General features: G+C 42.7%; 1 protein-coding gene across 14 annotated transcripts in view; it reads left to right on the forward strand.

Annotated features, from left to right (window-relative positions):
* The window catches only part of KCNQ5 (potassium voltage-gated channel subfamily Q member 5), a 472281-nt gene that overhangs the window by 376189 nt on the left and 75504 nt on the right, over positions 1-20588 (forward strand). For 6 of the 14 annotated variants that reach the window (XM_070584951.1, XM_070584957.1, XM_070584955.1 and 3 more), the window contains exons 6-7: positions 13831-13941; positions 19461-19556. In XM_070584951.1, coding sequence (XP_070441052.1) covers positions 13831-13941; positions 19461-19556 — 207 coding nt within the window. Of the gene's footprint in view, positions 1-13830; positions 13942-19460; positions 19557-20361; positions 20416-20588 lie in introns of all 14 variants that reach the window. The other 8 variants (XM_070584950.1, XM_070584953.1, XM_070584952.1 and 5 more) reach the window with 3 other exon arrangements.

Genomic DNA, 20588 nt, shown 5'->3' on the forward strand with positions numbered 1-20588 from the left:
TTCCTGTAGTTGATTTCTAGTTTCATACCTTTGTGGTCAGAAAAGATGCTTGGTATTATTTCCATCTCCTTAAATTTATTGAGAGCTGTTTTGGGGCCTAATATGTGAACAATCCTGGAGAATGTTCCTTGTGCATTTGAAAAGAAGTGTATTCTGTGGTTTTTGGATGAAATGTTCTCTATATATCTACCAAGTCTATCTGGTCTAATGTGCTGTTTAAGGCCAATATTTCCTTATGTATTTTCTTTTTGCGTGATCTATCCATTGGTGTAAGTGGAGTGTTCAAGTCCCCTACTATTATTATGTTGTGTGTTTCTAATTTTATATCTGTTAATAATTGTTTATATATTTGGACGGTCCTCTGTTGGATGCATAGATATTTACAAGTGTTATGTTGTCTTGTTGGATTGTTCCCTTTATCATTATGTAGTGTCCATCTCTGTCTCTTGTTACAGGTTTGTTTTAAAGTCTATTTTGTCTGATGTAAGTATTGCCATTCCAGCTTCCTTTTCATTGCCATTTACTTGGAGTATCACCGCTTATCCCTTTGCTTTCATTCTGTGAATGTCTTTAGGTCTGAAGTGTGTCCTCTTGTTTGCAGCATATGTATGGGTCTTGCTTTTTTATCCAATCAGCCACTGTTTGCCTTTTTATTGGAGCATTTAGTCCATTGACACTTAAAGTAGCTATTTCTAAGAATGTACTTATTGTCATTTTGTTCCTTTTATCTGGATGTTTTAGTAGTTCTTCTCTGTCCCTTTCTTCTTTTCTTGCTCTCTTCCCTTGTGGTTCGATGGTTTTCTTTAGTATTATGTTTGCGTGTCTTTCTCTTAATTTTTTCTGTATTCATTATAGGTTTCTGGTTTGTGATGACCATGAGGTTCATTAACCTACATATGTAACAATCTATATTAAATTGATGGTCTTTTTAGTTTGACTTCTTGCTATAAGCTCTACTCTTTACTCCCCTCTTCCTACATTTTATGTTTTTGATATCATATCTAACTTCCTTTTTTGTTCATATGTATCCACTACACTCTTATTATGGAAATAGGTAATTTTAGTACTTTTGTCTTTTGACCTTCTTATTATCTTCGTAGGTGGTTGATCTGCTACTTTTACTGTATATTTGCATTTACCAGTTATTTTATTGTCTTTTTTAAATATTATTTTCTTATTCCCATTTGTGGCCTTCTCTTTCCCACTTAAATAAGTCCCTTTAGCATTTCTTGTAAAACTGGTTTCTTGGTGATAAACTCCTTAATTTTTGCTTGTTTGGGAAAGTCTTTATCTCTCTTTCCATTCTGAATGATAACCTTGCTGGTTGGGTATTCTTGGCTGTAGATTTTTTCCTTTCAGCACTTTAAATATATCATGACACTCCCTTCTAGCCTATAAGGTTTCTGCTAAGAAGTCAGCTGATAGCCTTGTGGGGTTTCCTTTGTGTGTAACATATTGCCTTTCTCTTGCAGATTTTAGGATTTTGTTTTTATATTTAATATTTGACATTTTAATTATAATGTGTCTTGGTGTGGGCCTCTTTGGGTTTCTTTTGTTTGATACTCTCTGTGCTTCCTGTAACTCTATGTCTGTTTCTTTCCTTAGCTTAGGAAAGTTTTCAGCTATTATTTCTTCAAATAGATTCTGTGCCCCTGTGTCTGTCTCTTCTCCTTTTGGAACACCTATAATATGAATGTTAGTGCACTTGGTGATGTCTCAGAGGTCTCTTAGACTGTTTTCATTCTTTTTAATTCTTTTCTTCCTTTTTTGAGGAAGATTAGCCCTGAGGTAACATCCACCACCAATCCTCCTCTTTTTTCTGAGGAAGATTAGCCCTGAGCTAACATCTGTGCCCACCTTCTTTCCTTTTACATGTGGGATGTCTGCCATAGAATGGCTTGATGAGCAGTGAGTAGGTCCATGCCTGGGATCCAAAATAGTGGACCCTCGGCTGCTAAAGCAGAATGTGCAAACTTAACTGCTGTGCCACTTGGCTGGCCCCTAATTCTTTTTTCTTTTTTCTGTTCTGCTTGGGTGATTTCCTCTAGTCTTTCATCCAGCTCACTGATGCATCCTTCTGTATCATCTACTCTGCTATTGAGTCCCTCTAGTGAACTTTTCATTTCCAGTATTGTATTCTTCATTTCTGATTGTTTTTTTTTTTACATTTTTCAATTCTTTGTAGAAGTTCCCACTGAGTTCATCTATTCTTCTCCCAAGATCAGTGAGCATCATTATGACTATTTGCTTGAACTCTTTGTCAGGTAGACTGTCTCTGTTTCACTTAGTTCTTTTTCTGGGATTTTGTCCTGTTCCCTTACTTGGAACATATTTCTTTGTCTCCTCAGGATGCCTCTCTCTCTGTGCTTATATCCATGTATTAGGTAGGTCAGCTGCATCTCCTGATCTTGGAGAGGTGGTCTTGTATAAGAGCCACCTTATGAGGCCCAGTAGTGTGCCTCCCCTTCGTCACCAATCCCACATGTTCCACGAGTGTCCCTTCTGTGGGTATGTGTCCTTCTGTTTTGTCAGGGATGCTCTTGCTGCAGGTGCTCAGAGAGTCTCTGCAGGCTGTCCTCCTGGCCAGCTGGTTATAATGATCAGCTGTGTGTGCCTCTGTGAACACTTCAGTCACTTTATTGGGTGTGGGGAGCCCCTGCACAGTTGGTTGTGAGGTCTAACAGCACATTTCTGTTGAATTTTTTCTGTTAAGTGAGTAGCCCCCAGGGTGGCTGGTTGCTAGGCTCAGGGGCTTACAATTGCTGTCGGCCTCTGGCCTGCAAGGCTGTTGTCCGCACTCTCAGGGTTGCAGCTGAGTGGGACCACCCCCAGGCCTGGGAACACCCTGTTGTTGCAGGCTTTGCAAGGTGGGGCTGGTCCCCTATGTGGCTGTTTGAGAAGCATAAGTCTGCTGGAGCTCACAGGCCCCACCACCTACAGGGCCACTTGCCCCATCAACACAGTCCTGCCCCATCTGCATTCCCTGACCCACTGAGACAGATACAGTCACCCCCCTGCAGAGGCCCTACACACTCCACCAATGCAGGCTTGCCCCTCAGAGGCAGACTCACTCACCCGGCTGCAGAGGATCCAGGCACCCGACCTATGCAGGCCCACTAGTTGCCCTAGGGCTTGCTCTTGGGTGGGGCCAGTCCCTAGGGTGTGCTGCCTGCCCTGGCTGAGCTGGATTAAATCTGTGCTCTGCTGGGTGGGGCAGACCCTGGGCTAACAGGCAGGGGAAGAACTCCAGTGGTGTCTGCCAGCATCTGTGGCAGCACAGCTGTACTCAGTCACAACAATGGCTGCTGCCAATGTCGCAGTCCCTGAGGAGGCCTCACCTCTCACTGAGATGCACCCACAGCCTATCAAGTGAATCTCTTTTCACCAAAGGATTGTGCACCTTTCTTTCTCATAATTTTAGGTTGCTTTCTGAATCAGGTAAATTTGTGCATGGGTCCTTTAAGAGCAGGCTTTTCTTTCTCTTATGTCAGATAGCTTTTCTGGGGGTATCCACATTGATGTCAGTAGCCAGCAAAGCCAGGTATTATGACTCTTGTCTCGGTTGTGCTGACTCTGAAGGATGCTTATAGCAATAACGCTCCCTGCTCAGGTCCCCACTCCTCCAGGGAAGGCTGCGAACCTTAGGGTTGCTCCTGGCCAGCCACGAAGCTCCACAGCTTGTGAAGGTGGCTTCTTTTCTCTCTGGAAGGGAATTTATGCCTCTTCCACCTCAGTGAGCACTGTCCCTTGATGTGGGCGTTCTTCTTATCCAGTTTTCAGTTCTCTCTCAGCAGTAATTGTTCCCAGAGTAGTTGTAAATTTGTTGTGTCCTTGAGTTCAGAGTCTGCCTATGCTGCCTTGTTGAAACTTCTCCCCTCTATATTGTTATTAAAGGACTTTTTCCAAATAAATAAAAGTAAAGGCATGACTCTCATACAGAAAGAAAGTAAACATATGCTAAAGATCTTATCGAACTCATTTTTTAAAATTTAAATCAGTATTAATGAAGGAACCAGTAAGATGTTACAATCACTTCCAGGGACTATCCAAGAACAGAAGCACATAACGATCAGGAATATTGAAATGGATGCTCAAATAGAGGCAAACTGTGCTCTCCCACCTGAGAGGGAAGCCAAGTGAGCCTCTGCTGGACAGAATTTGTCTAGATGTCTGCAGACATGCTACCAGTTATCTACAACTTGGAGTTGTAAAACAGCCCAGAGGCGGTGAATGGTTCAGAGTCCTGTAAAATCAGAATCTGACAACTGGAAGGTGTACTCTAAATGGGGTATTTTCCACTGAAGCAAAATTCTCCCTACATTGTAAAGAATGTATGAAACAGTCATTTGGAACATGTGCCCTAATAAGAATGTCACCAGATAGAGGAGTGCTTTATGGAATGTACAAAGTATATTTCTTTTTATTTTATTCCTTAAGACATCCAAAAGGGAGTTATGTGGAATATGCAGCATTTATAATGATTTAAAGACTTTCTGCATCTCTTTGGGCCAAAAAAGTCCTCTTATAAATCAACAGTAGTATTTCTTGAGTGCTAGATGGTTGCCAAAATAAAAGTATACCATTTTCTTAAATTGTGATTAAAACATTGATAAGTTGTTTGTTCATTTTAACTTTGTGGAGCACAGATTTAACTTACCAATTGTTACATTGTTCCGCTGCTCACCAAAAGCTCATCAGTGGGAACCAGAACACTTGTCAAGGACAAGGAAATTTGTCAGGGTTTATATTAAGCAGAACTTGATACATTTTTTGGTTGCAAAGCAGCAATAAAATGAATAAGAATCAGAAATAAAGTCACTTGAAGATTAGGATTATTTTTCTTAAATTATCAGAGTGCATGTCTACAGGGTTGTGCCATTGATAACAAAGCATTCTGTTGCCCTAATAATTTGGTTTCTAATACCTCCCAACCCACTCAAGCAATAATGGACTTTTTGAAAGGAGGAGAATGGAAAACCCAAAAGAGAGCAGTCATCTGACATTCTTAAAATACTTCTTATATTTAGAGAGCAAATGAAAATCTGTGACTCACGGTGGGAAAACAGTAAACTGAGAAAATAGGAGGCTTTTCTAGCCAGCAAGGGGAAGGCACTATAATCCCAGCCTTTCAAAGAATGATTTGAATTTAAGTTTAATTTTTGCTTCTCTCTGATAACTCTCACATAGTTCAACCACTGAGACCCTCAGGTGTGCCTTTCCCGTGGAGATGCAGCTGTTGATGAGATCAGCTTCACAGCTCACTGTCCTTTCCACTAATCTTCCTTCTCTATTTATTACTAATGAGAATCACTGTTGCGTGTTACACAGCGCATGGGAAGCTCTTGACGTACCTCTTACTCAGTCACCAACCTCTTTCGTTTGCCAGAATAACCCACACAGCAGGTTTTCAAAGGTCATATCTATGACCTTCAGGGGGACACAACATATTTTCATTGATTTCCATTTCAGTAGTGCTATTTTGATTGAAGTTTAACCTGTGCTTAACAGGTTCTCTGAATGGCCTATGTCTCTATTTTGAAAAAAGAAAAATCCAGTCTTGAATGAGAGTAAAAATTTTCTAAGATGTCAAGCTTCTAGGAATAAAAAAGGCCTTGTTGGTCCATAGTGGGTTTGTTGATATTAACTGATTCATTAATGAAATTGTATGAATCCTGAAAAAATACAAAAAGCAAACAAGAGAGCTTAGTATTTCTATTCTTTATGAGACATATATTAGGTCTCCAGTGTGCAATGAAATAAACTTAGAATACTATACCTTTTATTATATATCAATCAAAACCTTAATGAAATATATAGCTGGATAGTTTTTAGTTAAAATTGTCTGTGTTGCACATAATGGATACCTTACTAACCATGGAAGTATTCAGAATAAATAGGGAAATCTTCCTGAAATGGAGTGTTTCTAAGTGCTACATTTTGGTGCAAAAAGGAAATCCCCTTTATTTAAATAAAAGCCCATAGTATCAATATGAAGTATCGAAATGCAATTTATGGTCTGTGGATACAGTATCCCAGCGAATTCCAAATACCAAATACTAAACTCCTTTCCTTAAGAAGATGCTGAGGGCTACCCCAAGAGCAGCGTGTGGAGGGACACAGCAGGTGACCAGCACTGCTCGAAGCCAACGACAGTTCAAAGAACTTTGATCTGAACCCGATTCCATATTAGTGAAAACTAGCCCTAGCCCATTGAGTAAGTGGGAAAACCGATGCAAAGGCTGGAACTAAACCGTACTAAGTGCCCAGTCAGAGATGGCGGCTGCTGGCGGGAGCATCGCTGCTTTGCACGTAGGTGGAAGCACCTTTAGAACAGAAGGGGCTCCATGCCTTATGGCAGACCCACAGCTTAAGCTCAGAAGGGGCTTGGGAATCAGGGCTGCGATGGAAAGATGTTCTGGGTCCTGAAGAGGCGACTGAAGGGGCGATGGTGACGGAAGCGGAGGAGGGGCTGGCAGCCGCTGGAAAAAGGGGATCTTCTGACTGTGGGTGGAGCTCCCTTTAATGTTATTTCCTATTTTTATTTTCCTCCTTTTTAGTTGCTTTAGATTTTTTCTGAAATAAATTAAGAATAGGTATTCCCAGGGTTATTTTCTATTATTATATCCTTTACTGTTATTATTTTTCTCTTTTTGATTTGCTTTAGATTTATTCTGAAATAACTGAAGATGAGATTTCCTTGAAGTAGTTTTTTCTGGTAATGACCTGGTAAAGGCCAACTTGTCTTTTTCTGTTTACTGCTATACCTGTGATGAAGATAGTGTTACGGGTTTTTTTTTTTTTTTAAGATGCATACAGCAGCAGATAATATAAATCTACCCTTGAGTCAGCATCTGAACCAGCCTCCTCCTGAGCCCCTGCTCTTGAAATGATCACTTTAGGCATGTAGAGGATCTGATATCAGCCAGTTAATCCTAGAGTCCATGCTGAAGATCTTACAACCTATCTCAAAGCAAACAATATGGAAGTTTCTATGTATGATGTAGTGTACTGTGCACTCATATTGTACAGCTCAAAAATACGCCATGAGTTCCATCCCACTGCAAAATCTAAGAATAAGAAATGTTAATTTGTGCAATGAGCAAAATTATCCTTCTCCTTGACCATACCAGTCATAATTCTGAGAATCAACCCTCCTTACATTGGGTTCACCAGTACAAAATGTCTTCTGCAGCCTTTTATAACTGCTGTTTTCTGACTCACAGCTGGTACATTAAATAAAAATTAACAAGTGTTTCTTACTACTGATGCGTTACCTGATGAATCAAAGCTTCACTTGGCCATGAGATAATCAACACACCAGTTCCTAACTGTTCAAGAACATTGTTAACTACCAAGCAAAAACTGAGAAGCATACCCCACCACCACTCGCCAAATCATCCTAGCTGTTAGGAGCATCGGCAAGTCCCGTGCCCACCTGAACGGCAGGCATTTATGAAGCATCTTGGTCTTAAGTCTCTCTGGGGAATTCTCTCCTAAGGAGAAGGCTGTTCCTTTAATAATATCATCTCACACATGACTCTGGACACTTTTGCTCAGTATTATTCCCTAAAAATTGAGTATATGCTATATTGAAAAGAACAGAGTTTCAGTCTGAAGACCTCGGCTCCAGCCCCGTCATTATTTTTTGGTGGAGGTGTGACATTAAGGAATCATTTAATGTCTCTGTAAAATAGAGAAAATACTATTACTCAAACCCAAAGTTGCTGTGTATTAAATGTGACTAGGACATATGAATGTGCTTTATCAAGCACTAGACAAATCTTACTCACTATTGTTATTCCATATTTAACCATGAGCCTGGAAGAGCAGTATGGAATGCTAATGCTCTGAGCTACCGGCCACAGCAGAACTCAAGTTATACAATGCTACCACACGGGTGTTTCTGATGCTTGAAGATCAAAGCCATTTCTGGTCTGCTATTTAAGGTCCCCAAATTTCAAAATTATCTGTACAGCTTTTACGCCTACCCACTACCTGAAACCAGGTGCTCAGGAAGGAGCCCAAAGAGAAGGGAAGAGAAGGGGAGAAAAGAGACTAGAAGGAAGAGAAGATAAAGAAGAGAAGAAGAGAAAGAAGAGGGGAGGGCATTGTTGACAAATGCCAATGTGGATCATCTTCCCTTAAAGAATGCCCTTATGGGGAAACTATGCTGTGCTTTGGAAATCTAAAAACAGGATATTCTTACCTCGTTCACATAAATGCATTAGCTATAAACTAGTATCATAATTGTGTCCTCAAAATCACACCAATAAGTATTTGTCAATTTCTTGCTTGAAGGAAAGAAGGAAGGACTTATATATCTGCTGGTCTGGAATTAATTCTGCTATTGAAAAAAACCACTGAGTCTAACCAAAGTCTGAGTTATCATCTGACCACAGCATCTGCCATCCCCTTAAAAAAAAATGAATCAAGAAAACTTGGACCAGAATTTGTCTTTGTTTTGTAGTAGTATTCCTGAGGAAGAATTCTCAACGGTTAAACACACTAGGGTGCCCCAGTCCACCCCAGACTTTGCAGCTATAATTACACCGTTATGCCAATATCTGCTACCCATGGATTTTCAGAAAATATCTTTTCTCAGCTTCATGAGTCCACCTGAGCACGTGGAATATGGGAGCAGTCATCTGCTCCTTCCACCAATCTCCTTCAAGCTTGTGGTGCACCTGGGAGACGGCACCACCTGCCGCACTCTTGAGACTGACAGCTGGAGCAGCAGATCCCTCACCAACGCTCCTCTCTCCTCTCCGGGACAACCTGAGAGGCATCTGTCAGCTTCCCCTCAGGTCGCAGAGTGCGGCAGTAAATGGCACCCTGTCACACGAAAGTGTCACTCGGCCTAAAACTGCACTGAAAGAGATACTGGAAATTGTTTAAATTTACCTTTTAAGTTTTAAAACTAAATTCAAAACATCATGACCTTTCCAATGATATTGTAAAAGTCAATGAGTAGGTATCAGTAATAGATGATAATAGATAGATGATAGATACATTTAATCTATCCAGCATATGTTAACCAGCATATTTCTTATGAGCTCTGGAAGGAGCTCAAAAGTGGAATTATGCCCAATATAGCGGATTTCCTCCAAACCCCTGACGACCACACCTGCGGCCTCTCAAGGCTCCAAGACACACTGCTGTTCCAGAAGCTCCCCTGAAGAGCTGGTGTCTTTGGGGTTCTGGGGAGCCTGCGTTTCTCTAACTTTGGATCCAAAGGAAATGAATCTTTACTGGCTGAAAGGTTGACAAGATTTCTGGAAGACAGAAATGGCTTTACTGTTCTGCACCAAGAAGTTTTCTGCTGCTCAGCTCGTGTGGGAAGGACCAGCAGATGAACTTTAGCAAGAAAAGAAACGTAACGTGGTTGTACTGTTCCAAGGAGACACACGGGTACTTCAAGGGCAGCTTGACTTGAAAGTCCTCAAAATCGGTGAACATTGATGCAGGCCTCACTGAGGATGGTCTTGTCACATGCCAGCAGGTCACTGCCGTACAAGTGGGAGCTGGATCAAGCAGACGGGTCAGTGTGGATTCACGGGTGGGCCCCTGTCTTTTTATAGTAAGTTCATCTGAGAAACTTCAGGATTTCACCTCTGGTGCTACCTCTCTTCACATCAGGAATCCACTTCTCCCCTTTGCAGCCAGGAGAAGTGAAGGCGTGCTCCCTCCAGGCTTGAAACAAAAACCTTCCACCCCCACCTGGGCCTGAGGGAGCAACACTGCCCCATCCCAGACCTCCTGGAGCCAGCCTGGCAGCACAGCACGAGGCCCCTAGGCTCTCAACCTAGCACCCTCTCGAGCACTTTGACACCAGAGCGGTGGAGATTCTTGTGACCCAGCTCTGCTGCTGGTGGTTCAGGTCCCCTGCATGCAGGGAAACGTGGTCACCCAGAAGCCTGAGCCAGAGGGCAGAGAGAGGCAAGCAAATCTTTGCCAGGCATGGAGGGACTCCTGGGCTGCTGCTTTCGTAGTTCACAGCATTCTCCTCCCCCACAGACCGCCCCTGGAGGAGCGGCAGAGAGAGAGTAGGCTTTCTCGGCTCAGAACAGAGCGCGCACGTAGTCACTGTGCTGTGTCTCCCGCCTTGGAGTCAGAGGCAGTGGTTTAAAACCCTCTCCGAGCACTGGACCGAGGAGAATGACTCGAGCGTATTGTCGGGATGTAAAGCAAACCGTGAAACGTAATGTGATTGCTGTGACCAAACCATGAAATTTCTCCTCTTTATTATTATTCATAAACTGCTGTTAAAAGATTAAGTTGTTTTGCAGAAAAAGCACAGTAAGTTAAAATCTTTCCCATGTATTTAAGATTAGGAACCTGTGATAAAAATAAGCCGGGAATATTCTCTCTGAAATCTCAAGGATTGCTTTGAGAGTCCCCACTGGTACTGCCGTGGCCTTTGTTTAACTTGGCTGCCAGCTCTGCTACCAGCCCCTCTCAGACCCTGGGGCCTCCTCCATCCAGAGTGCCTCTGGTAACTTGTGCTCACCCCTCCGCAGCCTCGCAGCCCCAGGCCTTTTCCTCTCTTCCAAGCCTTTCACACAAGCACTGTCTTCCACGTGGCCAAGGCTGACCCTTGACCCTTTTACCCTGGCCTCCTGGGGTGCCTGACCCCATCATGGAGCCACCACCTCTTCCCTCTCCAGTCTCACCCCCTGCAAACATGCGCAGACACATCCAGGAAGCCCCCGCCCCAAGTCAGATTTCCAGGAGTTTTTCCCTGTGCGTCTCACTCCATTTGTTGTCCATGTTATTGAAAGGATTCCTCCTTTGTTTATGAAATATTTATTGAGTTCCTCCTTCTGGTAAAGGAAATAAAGACCCCTCCCAAAGAAAAATAGAGCAAACTACCAGTTCTGAGAAGTGCCGTTGAGCATGGAGCTGAGATGGAGGCCGCAGGCCCTGCTGTGGGCAGGGAAGGGCTCTCTGATAACAGCTGTTTTGGATAAGGCCTGAAGGATGAAAAGGAGCCCTGGAAAGAGTGGGGAAAGAGAAGTTCTGGCTGTGGAAACATGATGTGCAAAGGCCTGGAGGCAGGAATAGCCTGACCTGTGTGAGGGGCTGAAGAACACTGTGATTACCATGCAGTGAGCAAGAGTGAAATCAGGACGATCTTGGAAAGGCATGCAGAGGTAGGCGGCCTAGGCCACAGGCAGGAGCTTAGACCTTATTCTGAGTTCAGGGAGTGGCCACTGAAGGATTTTTAGAGCAGTAGGGAAATGACCCCCCTTGCAGGTGTTGGAGAAGGAACCGGAGAGAGGCAAGAAAACCAGAAAGAGCAATTCAGAGGCTGCTGCAAACCTGGTCTACCCCGTGGCAGGAAGACAGCAAGGAGGGGAAGGTTTGCAGTGTCTCGGTGGGACAACGTCCTAGAGACTTGCTGCCACCTTCAATGAGGGGAGCAAGGACGGGAGCAGGTGGGTGACGCTGAGCCTTCTGACACAGAGCCCGATGGTGCTGCCTTTGACTCGCACAAGAGGCGACCGCCAGGCAGGGATAGAGTAGGGGAAATAAGGGCTCTGTCTTAAGCAAGTGAATATGCAGCATCCACATGGAAATATCCATTGCAGATACGTGAGTGTGGAGCTCAGAGGTCCATCCTGAGGTATAAATGTGGTGTATTCAGCGTAAAATGGTATTTCAGGGTGCCGGCCCCATGGCTGAGGGGTTAAGTTCGCTTGCTCCACTTCGGCTGGCCAGGGTTTTGCTGGTTTGGATCCTGGGTGTGGACATGGCACCGCTCATCAGGCCATGTTGAGGTGGCGTCCCACATACCACAACTAGAAGGACCCAGAACTAAAATATACAACTATGTGCTGGGGGGATTTGGGGAGAAAAAGCAGAAAAAAAAAAAAAAAAAGATTGGCAACAGTTGTTAGCTCAGGTGTCAATCTTTAAAAAGATAAAATGGTATTGCTATTCCTGAGAACATTTAAGACCACCTGGGAAGAGAGAGAAAGAGAGAATAGAAAGAATTTTTACAAAGAGGGGAAGACCCAGAACCAAACGTTAGGAATCCACTCTGCAGAAGTTGACCGAGTAGGAGGAGCCACACACATGAGAGGGACCACGGAGGTGAGGAGGGAGGGGCCTCCGGAAGGGTGGCCCGCTGTCTGTGCTGAGAGCTTCTGCAGGTCTGCGCCGAGGAGTCCCCTCCCCCATCATTCTGCCTCTCAACTGTCACCCTCCTTCGAAGCCCAGGGAAGAGGACCTGACCAGAGCACCCCTTTCACAAAGTCACCAGGGAGCACCTCCCTCTGATCCAGGGCCTCTTCTCAATCCCCATTTTCCTTGTTTCTATGAGCCTGTGAGATCAGGGACCACCTGGGCCTTTGTGAAACTCTTTCTTCCCCATTGAGTTTCCATGTGTATAACCCCTTCCTACTTCCACTTTTTAAAAAGTATATTCTTCTCTGGCTTTCCTCTTCCTTCCATCCCTTAAATGAATAGGTTTCCTGAGGCATCCTTGGTCCTTTCTTTGCACCCTTTGCAATCTCATTTATTCACAAAGCTTCAACAATCATCCTGTCTTGATTCCGAAACCCAAAGCTGATGCCAAACCCAATCTCTCTCAAGACTCAAGCCCTCGTTCTCAATTTCCTGCTCAACATTTCTAGATCAGAGTCATACTGATGTTTAAAAAATCCTCATTTGGAAACCCAGACTCTTCATCTTTGTTCCAAAAACTTCTCTTTCTCATGATCGTATTTTTCTTTATGGTACAACCATCTTCCCCTTGAAATTTTCAAGTCATTGTTGACTTAATGTTCCCCTTCATCCCAGACAATCAATAATGCATTTCTATTGAACTTCCTACACATGTCTTTTTGCTCTCGACTCCCATGCAGTTCCGTTGCCACTGTTATGTTCAATAATCCCTTGTTCTGCAGGATCATGGAGAATCTCGTGGGCCCTGGAGGAGCTGGGAGGCCCCAGGAGCAGTTTGGTCCTGGGATACATGATCTAATTATTATTTTTCAAAGACATTCCCGATGAGATTTAGCTCATCCTGTTACCCTCCTCTTCCACTAATCCTCTTCAGACCCACCATGCTCCAGCCCAACTGAACCACTTACACTTTCCAGAACCTCCCTTATCTATTCTCACTGCTGGGCAGCTGGTCACCTGTTTCCCCTCCTTATCATTTCTGTCTCTCAAAATGTTACCCCTCCTTCAAAGCATAGGTATGATGACATCTCCCCAGTGAAACCTCCTCGACTCTCAGGCTCAGAATAATCAATTTGATCTTTGAATTCCCATGCAGATTACTTGTGCATCCGTAACAGCACCTGTCTTGCCCTATTTTGTGTCTTAATGATTTGTGTGTGACATGCTTCCCCTCTATGCCATAAATATCTCAGGACAGAAACTATGCATCTCATTTTTGTTCCACTACAAATCATAACATGTTCTTTGCACACAGCAGAACTTCAGGAAATGTCTGCCAAGGTAATAAATGGACAGCCATAATTAGCATAAATTATTGTTTTGTGTACTGATCCAGCCCTGAATCCGCGGTGCTATCATTTCTGTATCACTGATGGTTATCCACTTACTTAAATAACCTTTCTTTGAAAACACTTAGAAAAGATGGAAAATTGTGTTATAAGGGAGGAACAAGTATGTTGGTTATTCCCTTGCTTAAACAAAGAGAAGTTCTGTTATGCGTCATGGAAAATTAAAGCACAGTAATGCATGCGCCAACGCCTTGTTGAATAATGATTTAGTGGAGGCCCTGCTCTGCCTCCTGTGCGTGGTCCTAGCTCTCCACTCACAGACTCAAGTGGCACGTTCTGCTTATTCTGTTTTTAGATTACGTTGACAACGATTGGCTATGGAGACAAGACTCCCCTAACTTGGCTGGGAAGGTTGCTCTCCGCTGGCTTTGCGCTCCTCGGCATTTCTTTCTTTGCACTTCCCGCTGTGAGTATTTTTGCAAAAATAAAGCAGCTTAAATTAGATCTTAGTCCATTACCATGAGCTTTCACAAATTAATTTGCCTGGGAACATATCTATATTGTTTACAAATATAATTTTTCTGATATAACATTGACTTTTCTACGTATATCTAGTTGAATAATTTATAAAATATTGTCTTCCCTTGGAGATGCTTAACTTGAAAGTTTTATACCAACTAGGTCTTTATAATCAAATAATAATTCACATGGCATCACTTCGCAGTCAATATACTACTGATACATTTAAAATATCTGTAAAGATTTGAAGATAGGTTCTTTTTAAACTGATCACTCCAATTTGGTTTATAGTGTGTGCTACTGAAGAGATGGATTTGCACAAGTGGAGTATTTACCTCTTCAGATCCATTTGAATGAAAAGCATATGACCTTCAAAGGTTTTAAATGTGTCCAAGGATTTATTCTTGAGTCATTGTCATTGATTTTTCTGAATGAGTGGTTTCTGAATCTTATCAGAATGAAGAGCACATTTATCTTCTCCCAAGCTTCTGATTATTTTCTCCTTAATGAAACTTGTCTTTCTGATCATTTTATCCTCTTATTTCTTTAAATACAGTTGGTCAAAATTTGCCTCCATCCCCAAGCTCTCACGTTTGTTCACTCTACCTCTCATGGAAGGAAGAGAGCACACAGGGAGTATTAGCACATGGCAGCAGTCATGCTTAAGGATCAGGAGGCTCAGTCCCCCTCCAGACACAGGCAGATTCGTGTCCCAGCCTCTGCCAGGCAGAGACCCCAGAGCACCCTCCAAAGGAGCCAGGGCATCAGGAATTTTCAGCACCACAGCCCTTAGCTCACGAGGCTCCTCCTGGCCTGTTAATGAGCGCAGAGGACACTCTTGTCCTTCCCATGGCCTGTGCCCAACTCTGGATTGACCAGCTGGTTCTGCCCCAGACCTGACTAACCACAGAAAAGAGACTGAAAAGACCATGCATGCGCTACAGCCTTAGACCTGAGTCTGAATTCTGCTTTGTCACGTGCCACCAATGTGACTCTGCTTTGTCACATGCCACCTGTGTGACTGCATTGGTTTGCTGGGGCTGCTGTAACAAGGTCTCACAGACTGAGTGGCTTAAACGGCTGACATCCGTTGTCTCACAGTTCCAGATGCTGGAGGTCAAAAGTCAGGAGGCTGGCAGGGTTGGGTCTTTCCAAGGGCCATGAGGCCACGAGGGAAGGATCTGCTCCAGGCCTTTTTCCTTGGCTTGGAGACGGCCATCTTCTCCCTGTGTCTTCATGTTGTCTTCCCTCTGCGTGTGTCTGTGTCCAAATTTCCTCTTTTTATAAGGATACCAGTTGTATGGCACTAGGGCCCGCCCATGACCTCATTCTAGCTTGATCACCTCTGTAAAGATCTTGTCTCCAAATGAGGCCACATTCTGAAGTGCTAGGGATTAGGACTCAAGCTTATGAATCTGGAGGAACACAATTCAGCCTGTAACAGTGACCTTGGGTATGCTTCTTCATCAACATAACGGAGGAAGAATTATTGTACCCCGAGAAATTTTGTGAAGACCAATGTGGTAATGTAAGTCAAGTGCTTGTCATGAAGAAACTTTTATGAAGTGTTACTTCTCTTTTCCTTTATGAATCTAGAAATGCATGTTTCCTGTTGTGAAATTACAAAATTAATGAGAGTCAAAAAAATCTCACTTATCCAGAATCAACTTATCTGGCAATCTCAACAATCCAAAACAGAGCAGAAACTCACCCAATAATCAGATTCCCTACAGGGAAAAATCTTTAGAAACAATAAATTGCAGTCCTGGACCTCTTCCCCAAAACGATGGCACAAAATACTGCTGCCTCAAAGAGAACCCTGAGGCCTAACTCACAACCTGTTCAGATTCAGAGAAAGTTCTAGTAAGCTGAGCTCTACAGTCTAACAACTCTTTAAAGATTATAAACAGTAAATGTAGAGGCAGGTTGACAGAACAAACACTGAAGAGCTGGTGAAAGGCAGCAAGGGAGGGAGCAGAGCGTCTGTAAGAAGCAAACCCACAGAAGTGCTCAAAGTGTGTAAGGACCTGGGGCCCCTTCGTGTCAGGGTCACCTGCCTCTGGAACTGGCTGCATCCAGTACAGCCAAAGGCTGGCCTCCAAGTGAAACTCTGCAGGTCACGGGAGGTTGCGCTGAGTCTGCTGGGTTAGAGTTCAGAGACTAAGTAGTCATTCTTAGAAATGTTTCCCAATATAGTAATTACAGTTTTTTATATGCCAGTTAAATTAATACATGTTAGAAATCTGAAAAACTTGCTTGCGCAGAACAGAACATTCCCTAACAACGCCAAGAAAAGTAGACTTTACCACGGATCTTTTTACGGCAACCTCACATTAGGTGCTGACTCTTATTTATTGAATAAAAGACTAAATCGTCCATATATACTCTTTAAAAAAAAAGAAGAAAACAAGGTGGCTGGAAATGGCATCATGTCTCCTGCACCCACCTGCTGGTAGTGTGGTCTGGTTGACAATCCAGAGAGCAGGGCGGCCTTCTGTGAGGGAGTTGAGGGGGATGGCAGCCACTCATCTGGGGCTCCTCTCACACAGGAAACCTGAGGACCAGGAAGGAGAAGTGCCTTCCCTGTATCCCCTCCAGGCAGGAAGGCTCCCCTGCAGATGGCTCTCAGCTCCCCTCGGGGACGATGGGCCTGCAGAGCAGCTGCAGCTCCTTGGAACCAGCCCCAGGAGAAGGCTTTCTCCTCTTCAGGACACCCCCTCCCTCCTGCCGAGGGCATCTGTCCGTCCACCCTGCGTGCCACGTGCAGGGCCACGTTAGGCTCATTTAATCTGGAAGATGACAAGGGATAAATATTTAATTACCAAAATAAGTGTTCCTTCCACCTGGTGTTTATGCATCTCACCATAGCAGTAAAACTTAAAACCCAAAGTTCAAGTCATGTTATCTTAAAAAATGAATTAAAACAAAACTCAGTTTCTAAAGATTTGCATCTATCGGTGTCAATATTTGAAGGGATGGCATGTAAGTTATATATATATATGTGTACGTTATATATATATATATAACTTATGTATAACGTTTGCCTATCATAAATAGACTTTATTTTAACAGACTTCTATTTAGGTTGACTGAGCTGTGTCCTAAGAGAGGTGGAAGGAAACTGGAATGGAGCCATAATGAGACAGTGAGCAGACCCAGCCTAATAACTGTTGTGATGTACTGGCTGGCACGGGAGATGCGTAGCAATCCCTCACGGTCTACTAGTATATGTTTCTAAGCAATGCCTGTGTGATTTTTAGCTCACTTTAGTTTTTTTGGCAGATGCTAAGTTTCTGCTATGTAGGGCCTGTCTTCATTTTCCAAAAGAGATTAAACTCTAAACTTCATCTTCACATAATAAGTACTCAAAAATGATAGTTATTGCTGTTAATTCAATATCTACAAAATCTGAATTAGGCTCCATATAAGCGGATTATATACATATATGCACATAATGTACATACACACAATACATAAGATAAATATATGCTATAAATTCTGATGTTTTGGGTTCTCTTACATGTTTATACTTCATGAAAAATGACATTAAAAGAAAAATAAATAAATCTTTCCTGAATGATCTTAAATAGCAGAAAAAAATTTAGGCTGTATGAATGCCTTGAGTTGGTCTGGATTTGGAAATGAGGACCATTTTTATAACTTCTAAATGGAAGGAAACATTTGAATATACATATAAACAAGATCTGTATAAACAAGATCATACAGTCCAGGTTTTTATAAAATTTAGTTTGTGAAGCCACAGCCTGTATGAGATGAAGATCTTAGACAGCACGAGACTCACTGAAAAAGATGGAGAACAGATCCTATGACGTAATTTCTAATTTCACGGTACAGTCATTTATCCATTAATAGCAAATAGTATTATCATATAACCATATTTTAAACATAATTGCATTACTTATTATGTGGTTATTGTCACAGATATAGTCAGAACTGTGGAATCTCAAGAAAGAAGGTTAAAGGTTATCTAAAGCCCAAAAATATCTTAGCCAAGTTGTCGTCCAGCTGAGACTCAACACTTCCTAACAATGAAAAACCCATCACCTCCTCAGACAGCCTGTACCATCTTTGAGCCACTTTGAAAATATAAAGAAAAGAAAAACAACCATTCCTTACCTATGGCAAATACAGTGGCCCCTCGGTATCCACGGGATTGGTTCCAGGACACCCATGGATGCTCAATCCCTTAGTTGGCCCCCTGTGTCCATGGGTTCCACAAACGCAGAATCAACCAGCTCTGGATCGTTGGTTGAACCAACGAACGCAGAACCCGCGGTGACACGGAGTGCTCATTGTACTGACTTGGTGCTTATAAGACAACTCTTTGGTAACCTGAGGTCTGCACTCCTTGAAGTTTAATAAAAAGCCAGTAATTTATAGCTGGCAAGTAAAATCCACAGACTTGAAAGCAGTGGGGCTCCATATCCCATGCCAATAAAGTGGAGACTTACAAAGACCAGAGACTGAAGTTAGCAAGCTCCCAAGGTTAACAGGCTCCCAAAGCCAACCTGAGTGGAGACAAGTGCCTTGATTCCACAGATATTAGACCAAAGCAACGGAAAAGAGGGCGGCGTTTCAAAGAGCCAGAAATTCGGCAGATCAAGATGATAAGCAGAAGGAAGCAAACCAGCCAAAAACTCATATAAACACAGGGGGGAGGTATTAATCTTACTAACCCCAAAGTCTGAATAGGTGAGCCAAAACCAAAAAGCTAAGAAACGCTAAAAATGTGAGATTAAAACTCAGGAAAATAGGAATGTGCTGTCTTTATTGTACAAACAGGCAAAATGGGAAACTTCTGTGTCTTCAAAGCTGAACGTCTGCCCATCTGGATGACCGTCCTCCCCTGCTTTCTTTTTACTTTGGTAAGGGTAGAATTACAGCATCATGGAGGAATAAGCTGGGACAGGTTTTAAATACCCTCTCACTTTTCACAAATGGAAAAGATAAAACTTAGTGGTTTCATCAAAGTGCAAGAACAATTCCTTGTGGCAACAGCAGTGAGACTTTTTCCCCAGTTTTAAATCTGCCTCCGTCCAAACCAGTTTATGTCCTCCAGATTCCATCACTAAACAGGACCATCACTCTAACGTAGGCAGAAGGAAATGCCACAAAGTCCACACAAAAAACATTTTTAAAAATTGTGATTTTTATTTGTACTTATGCTGCCTCTCACTATCCCATAAGGGACAATAAATGGCAACATCTGGTTGATTTACTAAACAACAGAAGTTGTTGCATTTCTTGCCTGACAGCTTGCCGTTGGCCTATGGCGTTAAAATAGAGGTAAACAGCATTTATTTTAATGAGTAATATGTTTATGGACAGGTTGCATACTGCTTGTCTTTTCTCAGGCTCATTTTAGAGGTTTTAAAAAAAATATTTGTATTATTTAACAATGCTTTAGAAAAAATTTTAAAGTACTATTTTTGTGTTTTGTTCCAGGGCATTCTTGGCTCAGGTTTTGCATTAAAAGTACAAGAACAGCACCGCCAGAAACACTTTGAGAAAAGAAGGAACCCAGCTGCCAACCTCATTCAGGTGAGTGTCGATGTGACAGGTGGATGGTAAGATCTGCCTCCCCGAGAGCTTGCTGGGTCATTTTCTAAACTCTGCACTTCATTGCTCAGTAGAGCTACTGTTTTGTTTCATTTCTAAAAATGAAGCTGGAACTATTAAGTTCCAGTCTTGGATTTGGATAAATGTTCCATCCTCCAAAACAGAAAAATAATATATATTTTCAGTAAACGGCACATGCATTGTTCAGAGTAATTAACCGTGCCAGCAAGGTCACATAGAGGTTAGCAGTGTGCTACTCCTGGAATGACCTAGTGTGTCTTACAAGTTGCTTGGTGAAACATAATTGATCATTAAGGATGGAGCAGAACATGGCATTGTTCCCTGCGTTATAATTACCTTCTCCAGCTAGATGTATGCTACTGTTCTGAAGAACAATGTATTTGTTTAGAGTGTCAAGGTTTAGCACCTGTGGAATCACTTTAAATGCCTTCTAGAGCAATAACTTGAAATAGTTACTCTATTTTAGGAGCCGGTGGGATTATGGAATACATCAGTGTTCGAGAATATGAAATAATAAGCATATTATTTGAAGCTAACTCATAAGATTGTTAGGTTGTTTAGAATTTCATTTTCTTTTCAATCACTCAGGATTTGCTTCAGCACTAAAAGGAATGCTTCTCTTTTTGCCATCTATATCTTTTGGGAGTAGAGCCATCCTGGGAGCAGGTTGTTTAAGAATCACAAAATATATTTCTCTAGATCCATACTGTGGAGTTCATACAGACAAGATGATTATGCAATCTAAAGTTTCTTCCCTTCCTTCCAGGCAGTGGAAGATCCAGAACTCCTAAACCAAAGAGGTTTGGAGTGGCAATCTGAGGTGCTAGGAGACTTGTCTTCATGCTATAGTAACAAGCATGTTGTTTTGGTGTAGATTGTAGGTTTATGTGGGTGGGTTTGGGGGGGGAACCGCTACACAACCTTCCCTCAGCCTTTATCTACCGCTGTGCTATGCAGAACCTCCAACAGGAACTGAGCAAAGGCAAGAAGCCA

Source organism: Equus przewalskii, chromosome 19 (genome assembly GCF_037783145.1).
Source record: "Equus przewalskii isolate Varuska chromosome 19, EquPr2, whole genome shotgun sequence".
Lineage (NCBI taxonomy): Eukaryota > Metazoa > Chordata > Mammalia > Perissodactyla > Equidae > Equus > Equus przewalskii.